At 41.6% G+C, this 8,896-nt stretch overlaps 1 protein-coding gene across 1 annotated transcript in view; it reads left to right on the top strand.

The window, feature by feature from the left end:
- The first annotated feature begins 797 nt into the window (after positions 1–797).
- LOC142248842 (fatty-acid amide hydrolase 1-like) overlaps positions 798–8,896 on the top strand; it is a 66,425-nt gene continuing 58,326 nt past the window's right edge. Inside the window, exon 1 of the mRNA XM_075320177.1 lies at positions 798–1,028. Within this exon, the coding sequence (XP_075176292.1) occupies positions 831–1,028 (198 nt within the window). The 5' untranslated portion in view covers positions 798–830. The remainder of the gene's footprint in view (positions 1,029–8,896) is intronic.

Genomic DNA, 8,896 nt, shown 5'->3' with positions numbered 1-8,896 from the left:
GTAATAGATTGTAGTCCCCTGTCCTACAGTCTCCTCTCCTCCTAATAGCTGATAACAGGGAGTAATAGACTGTACTCACCTGTCTTACAGTCTCCTCTCCTCCTAATGGCTGATAACAGGAAGTAATAGATTGTACTCACCTGTCCTACAGTCTCCTCCCCAGTAATGGCTGATAACAGGGAGTAATAGATTGTACTCACCTGTCCTACAGTCTCCTCCCCAGTAATGGCTGATAACAGGGAGTAATAGATTGTACTCACCTGTCCTACAGTCTCCTCCCCAGTAATGGCTGATAACAGGGAGTAATAGATTGTACTCACCTGTCCTACAGTCTCTTCCCCCAGTACTAGCTGATAACAGGGAGTAATAGATTACAGACTGTAGTCACCTCACCTGTACTACTGTCTCTTCCCCCAGTAATAATGGCTGATAACAGGGAGTACTAGCTTGTACTCACCTGTCCTACAGACTCCTCCCCAGTAATAGCTGATAACAGGGAGTAATAGATTGCAGACGATAGTCACCTGTACAGTCTCTTCCCCAGTAATGGCTGATAACAAGAAGTAATACATTGTACTGTCTCCTCATCACCCCATAATGGGCATGGGGACGTGTTCCCGATCCGGATGTACTTCTAAGCAGTGATTGGTTGGGGGGGTGTTTTCTCGGCGTATTACTCAGCAGTGATTGGTTGAGTTCGTGTTCTCGGCAAATTACTCAGCAATGATTGGCTGGGGGCGTGTTCTCGGCGTATTACTCAGCAATGATTGGCTGTGGGCGTGGTTTCTCCGTGTGAAGCCGCTTATCTCCTGGGCAGAGGGGCATTCACCATGCAGGTGCTGAGCACGCTGGTTCCGCGGGAGCCGCGGGTGCTGTGCCTGCTCCTCGGCTGCTCGCTGGGCTCCGCCTGGCTGCTGTACCGATGGTTCTGTGAGAGGAGAATCAGGAATAATATTACATTTGCACAAAAGAGGAGAGAGGCGGCTCTACAGAGGATGCAGAGGACGCGGGCGGCACTGAGCGAGCAGGTGACTACAGGGGACTGGTACTATCTGCAGGTCACGTGATGTCACCTCTGCCTGGACTACATCACCGTAATATACAGCAGTGACGTCACCCCTCTCCAGATATCAGTTATATTATACAGCAGTGACATCACCGCTCTGCAGATATCAGTTATATTATACAGCAGTGACATCACCGCTCTGCAGATATCAGTTATATTATACAGCAGTGACGTCACCGCTCTGCAGATATCAGTTATATTATACAGCAGTGACGTCACCGCTCTGCAGATATCAGTTATATTATACAGCAGTGACATCACCGCTCTGCAGATATCAGTTATATTATACAGCAGTGACATCACCACTCTGCAGATATCAGTTATATTATACAGTAGGTGACATAACCGCTCCCCAGATATCAGTTATATTATACAGGAGATGACATCATCGCTCTGCAGATATCAGTTATATTATACAGGAGGTGACATCACCGCTCTGCAGATATCACTTATATTATACAGCAGTGACATCACCACTCTCCAGATATCAGTTATATTATACAGGAGGTGACATCACCGCTCTGCAGATATCAGTTATATTATACAGCAGTGACATCACCACTCTCCAGATATCAGTTATATTATACAGGAGGTGACATCACCGCTCTGCAGATATCAGTTATATTATACAGCAGTGACATCACCGCTCTCCAGATATCAGTTATACAGGAGGTGACATCACCGCTCTGCAGATATCAGTTATATTATACAGCAGTGACATCACCGCTCTGCAGATATCAGTTATATTATACAGCAGTGACATCACCGCTCTGCAGATATCAGTTATATTATACAGCAGTGATATCACCGCTCTCCAGATATCAGTTATACAGGAGGTGACATCACCGCTCTGCAGATATCAGTTATATTATACAGCAGTGACATCACCGCTCTGCAGATATCAGTTATATTATACAGCAGTGACATCACCGCTCTGCAGATATCAGTTATATTATACAGGAGGTGACATCACCGCTCTGCAGATATCAGTTATATTATACAGGAAGTGACATCACCGCTCTGCAGATATCAGTTATATTATACAGGAGGTGACATCACCGCTCTGCAGATATCAGTTATATTATACAGCAGTGACATCACCGCTCTGCAGATATCAGTTATATTATACAGCAGTGACATCACCGCTCTGCAGATATCAGTTATATTATACAGGAGGTGACATCACCGCTCTGCAGATATCAGTTATATTATACAGCAGTGACATCACCACTCTGCAGATATCAGTTATATTATACAGCAGTGACATCACCGCTCTCCAGATATCAGTTATATTATACAGCAGTGACATCACCACTCTCCAGATATCAGTTATATTATACAGGAGGTGACATCACCGCTCCCCAGATATCAGTTATATTATACAGCAGTGACATCACCGCTCTCCAGATATCAGTTATATTATACAGCAGTGACATCACCACTCTCCAGATATCAGTTATATTATACAGCAGTGACATAACCGCTCCCCAGATATCAGTTATATTATACAGCAGTGACATCACCGCTCTCCAGATATCAGTTATATTATACAGCAGTGACATCACCACTCTCCAGATATCAGTTATATTATACAGCAGTGACATAACCGCTCCCCAGATATCAGTTATATTATACAGGAGGTGACATCACCGCTCTGCAGATATCAGTTATATTATACAGCAGTGACATCACCGCTCTGCAGATATCAGTTATATTATACAGCAGTGACATCACCGCTCTCCAGATATCAGTTATACAGGAGGTGACATCACCGCTCTGCAGATATCAGTTATATTATACAGCAGTGACATCACCGCTCTGCAGATATCAGTTATATTATACAGCAGTGACATCACCGCTCTGCAGATATCAGTTATATTATACAGCAGTGATATCACCGCTCTCCAGATATCAGTTATACAGGAGGTGACATCACCGCTCTGCAGATATCAGTTATATTATACAGCAGTGACATCACCGCTCTGCAGATATCAGTTATATTATACAGCAGTGACATCACCGCTCTGCAGATATCAGTTATATTATACAGGAGGTGACATCACCGCTCTGCAGATATCAGTTATATTATACAGGAAGTGACATCACCGCTCTGCAGATATCAGTTATATTATACAGGAGGTGACATCACCGCTCTGCAGATATCAGTTATATTATACAGTAGGTGACATAACCGCTCCCCAGATATCAGTTATATTATACAGGAGGTGACATCACCGCTCTGCAGATATCAGTTATATTATACAGCAGTGACATCACCGCTCTGCAGATATCAGTTATATTATACAGCAGTGACATCACCGCTCTGCAGATATCAGTTATATTATACAGGAGGTGACATCACCGCTCTGCAGATATCAGTTATATTATACAGCAGTGACATCACCACTCTGCAGATATCAGTTATATTATACAGCAGTGACATCACCACTCTGCAGATATCAGTTATATTATACAGCAGTGACATCACCGCTCTGCAGATATCAGTTATATTATACAGCAGTGACATCACCGCTCTCCAGATATCAGTTATATTATACAGCAGTGACATCACCACTCTCCAGATATCAGTTATATTATACAGGAGGTGACATCACCGCTCTCCAGATATCAGTTATATTATACAGCAGTGACATCACCACTCTCCAGATATCAGTTATATTATACAGGAGGTGACATCACCGCTCCCCAGATATCAGTTATATTATACAGCAGTGACATCACCGCTCTCCAGATATCAGTTATATTATACAGCAGTGACATCACCACTCTCCAGATATCAGTTATATTATACAGCAGTGACATAACCGCTCCCCAGATATCAGTTATATTATACAGCAGTGACATCACCGCTCTCCAGATATCAGTTATATTATACAGCAGTGACATCACCACTCTCCAGATATCAGTTATATTATACAGCAGTGACATAACCGCTCCCCAGATATCAGTTATATTATACAGGAGGTGACATCACCGCTCTGCAGATATCAGTTATATTATACAGCAGTGACATCACCACTCTGCAGATATCAGTTATATTATACAGCAGTGACATCACCGCTCTGCAGATATCAGTTATATTATACAGGAGGTGACATCACCGCTCTGCAGATATCAGTTATATTATACAGCAGTGACATCACCACTCTCCAGATATCAGTTATATTATACAGCAGTGACATCACCGCTCTGCAGATATCAGTTATATTATACAGGAGGTGACATCACCGCTCTCCAGATATCAGTTATATTATACAGCAGTGACATCACCACTCTCCAGATATCAGTTATATTATACAGGAGGTGACATCACCGCTCTACAGATATCAGTTATATTATACAGCAGTGACATCACCGCTCTCCAGATATCAGTTATATTATACAGCAGTGACATCACCGCTCTGCAGATACCAGTTATATTATACAGCAGTGACATCACCGCTCTGCAGATATCAGTTATATTATACAGGAGGTGACATCACCGCTCTGCAGATATCAGTTATATTATACAGCAGTGACATCACCACTCTCCAGATATCAGTTATATTATACAGCAGTGACATCACCGCTCTCCAGATATCAGTTATATTATACAGCAGTGACATCACCGCTCTGCAGATATCAGTTATATTATACAGGAGGTGACATCACCACTCTCCAGATATCAGTTATATTATACAGTAGTGACATCACCACTCTCCAGATATCAGTTATATTATACAGCAGTGACATCACCGCTCTCCAGATATCAGTTATATTATACAGCAGTGACATCACCGCTCTGCAGATATCAGTTATATTATACAGCAGTGACATCACCGCTCTCCAGATATCAGTTATATTATACAGCAGTGACATCACCGCTCTGCAGATATCAGTTATATTATACAGTAGGTGACATAACCGCTCCCCAGATATCAGTTATATTATACAGGAGGTGACATCACCGCTCTGCAGATATCAGTTATATTATACAGCAGTGACATCACCGCTCTGCAGATATCAGTTATATTATACAGGACAGGAGGTGACATCACCACTCCCCAGATATCAGTTATATTATACAGGACAGGAGGTGACATCACCACTCCCCAGATATCAGTTATACAGAAGGTGACATCACCACTCCCCAGATATCAGTTATATTATACAGGAGGTGACATCACCGCTCTACAGATATCAGTTATATTATACAGGAGGTGACATCACCACTCTGCAGATATCAGTTATATTATACAGCAGTGACATCACCGCTCTACAGATATCAGTTATATTATACAGGAGGTGACATCACCGCTCTACAGATATCAGTTATATTATACAGTAGTGACATCACCGCTCTGCAGATATCAGTTATATTATACAGGAGGTGACATCACCGCTCTACAGATATCAGTTATATTATACAGCAGTGACATCACCGCTCTGCAGATATCAGTTATATTATACAGGAGGTGACATCACCGCTCTCCAGATATCAGTTATATTATACAGAAGGTGACATCACCACTCTGCAGATATCAGTTATATTATACAGCAGTGACATCACCGCTCTGCAGATATCAGTTATATTATACAGGCGTGACATCACCGCTCTGCAGATATCAGTTATATTATACAGCAGTGACATCACCGCTCCCCAGATATCAGTTATATTATACAGCAGTGACATCACCACTCCCCAGATATCAGTTATACAGGAGGTGACATCACCGCTCTGCAGATATCAGTTATATTATACAGTAGTGACATCACCGCTCTACAGATATCAGTTATATTATACAGGAGGTGACATCACCGCTCTCCAGATATCAGTTATATTATACAGCAGTGACATCACCACTCCCCAGATATCAGTTATACAGGAGGTGACATCACCGCTCTACAGATATCAGTTATATTATACAGGAGGTGACATCACCGCTCTGCAGATATCAGTTTTATTATACAGCAGTGACATCACCGCTCTGCAGATATCAGTTATAATATACAGCAGTGACATCACCGCTCTGCAGATATCAGTTATATTATACAGCAGTGACATCACCGCTCTGCAGATATCAGTTATATTATACAGCAGTGACATCACCGCTCTGCAGATATCAGTTATACAGGAGGTGACATCACCACTCTCCAGATATCAGTTATATTATACAGCAGTGACATCACCGCTCTGCAGATATCAGTTATATTATACAGCAGTGACATCACCACTCCCCAGATATCAGTTATACAGGAGGTGACATCACCACTCCCCAGATATCAGTTATATTATACAGCAGTGACATCACCACTCTCCAGATATCAGTTATATTATACAGGAGGTGACATCACCGCTCTACAGATATCAGTTATATTATACAGGAGGTGACATCACCGCTCTACAGATATCAGTTATATTATACAGGAGGTGACATCACCACTCTGCAGATATCAGTTATATTATACAGCAGTGACATCACCGCTCTACAGATATCAGTTATATTATACAGCAGTGACATCACCACTCTCCAGATATCAGTTATATTATACAGGAGGTGACATCACCACTCTGCAGATATCAGTTATATTATACAGTAGTGACATCACCACTCTCCAGATATCAGTTATATTATACAGGAGGTGACATCACCGCTCTACAGATATCAGTTATATTATACAGGAGGTGACATCACCGCTCTGCAGATATCAGTTATATTATACAGGAGGTGACATCACCGCTCTCCAGATATCAGTTATATTATACAGAAGGTGACATCACCACTCTGCAGATATCAGTTATATTATACAGCAGTGACATCACCGCTCTGCAGATATCAGTTATATTATACAGGCGTGACATCACCGCTCTGCAGATATCAGTTATATTATACAGCAGTGACATCACCGCTCCCCAGATATCAGTTATATTATACAGCAGTGACATCACCGCTCTCCAGATATCAGTTATACAGGAGGTGACATCACCGCTCTACAGATATCAGTTATATTATACAGGAGGTGACATCACCGCTCTGCAGATATCAGTTATATTATACAGCAGTGACATCACCACTCCCCAGATATCAGTTATACAGGAGGTGACATCACCGCTCTACAGATATCAGTTATATTATACAGGAGGTGACATCACCGCTCTACAGATATCAGTTATATTATACAGGAGGTGACATCACCGCTCTACAGATATCAGTTATATTATACAGCAGTGACATCACCACTCCCCAGATATCAGTTATACAGGAGGTGACATCACCGCTCTACAGATATCAGTTATATTATACAGGAGGTGACATCACCGCTCTGCAGATATCAGTTATATTATACAGGAGGTGACATCACCGCTCTGCAGATATCAGTTATATTATACAGCAGTGACATCACCACTCTCCAGATATCAGTTATATTATACAGCAGTGACATCACCACTCTCCAGATATCAGTTATATTATACAGTAGTGACATCACCACTCTGCAGATATCAGTTATATTATACAGCAATGACATCACCACTCTGCAGATATCAGTTATATTATACAGCAGTGACATCACCGCTCTACAGATATCAGTTATATTATACAGCAATGACATCACCACTCTGCAGATATCAGTTATATTATACAGCAGTGACATCACCACTCTCCAGATATCAGTTATATTATACAGCAGTGACATCACCACTCTGCAGATATCAGTTATATTATACAGCAGTGACATCACCACTCTGCAGATATCAGTTATATTATACAGCAGTGACATCACCGCTCTACAGATATCAGTTATATTATACAGCAATGACATCACCACTCTGCAGATATCAGTTATATTATACAGCAGTGACATCACCACTCTCCAGATATCAGTTATATTATACAGGAGGTGACATCACCGCTCTGCAGATATCAGTTATATTATACAGCAGTGACATCACCACTCTCCAGATATCAGTTATATTATACAGGAGGTGACATCACCGCTCTCCAGATATCAGTTATATTATACAGCAGTGACATCACCGCTCTGCAGATATCAGTTATATTATACAGCAGTGACATCACCGCTCTGCAGATATCAGTTATATTGTACAGGAGGTGACATCACCACTCCCCAGATATCAGTTATATTATACAGAAGGTGACATCACCGCTCTGCAGATATCAGTTATATTATACAGCAGTGACATCACCGCTCTGCAGATATCAGTTATATTGTACAGGAGTGACATCACCGCTCTCCAGACATCAGTTATATTATACAGAAGGTGACATCACCGCTCTGCAGATATCAGTTATATTATACAGGAGGTGACATCACCACTCTCCAGATATCAGTTATATTATACAGTAGTGACATCACCACTCTCCAGATATCAGTTATATTATACAGTAGTGACATCACCACTCTCCAGATATCAGTTATATTATACAGCAGTGACATCACCACTCTCCAGATATCAGTTATATTATACAGAAGGTGACATCACCGCTCTGCAGATATCAGTTATATTATACAGGAGGTGACATCACCGCTCCACAGATATCAGTTATATTATACAGTAGTGACATCACCACTCTCCAGATATCAGTTATATTATACAGTAGTGACATCACCACTCCCCAGATATCAGTTATATTATATAGTAGTGACATCACCTCTCTCCAGATATCAGTTATATTATACAGCAGTGACATCACCTCTCTCCAGATATCAGTTATATTATACAGCAGTGACATCACCGCTCTGCAGATATCAGTTATATTATACAGCAGTGACATCACCGCTCCCCAGATATCAGTTATATTATACAGG

Source organism: Anomaloglossus baeobatrachus, chromosome 8 (assembly GCF_048569485.1).
Source record: "Anomaloglossus baeobatrachus isolate aAnoBae1 chromosome 8, aAnoBae1.hap1, whole genome shotgun sequence".
Classification (NCBI taxonomy): domain Eukaryota; kingdom Metazoa; phylum Chordata; class Amphibia; order Anura; family Aromobatidae; genus Anomaloglossus; species Anomaloglossus baeobatrachus.
Note: the sequence above shows the minus strand (reverse complement) of the source record. Positions and strands in the feature narration are given on the sequence as shown.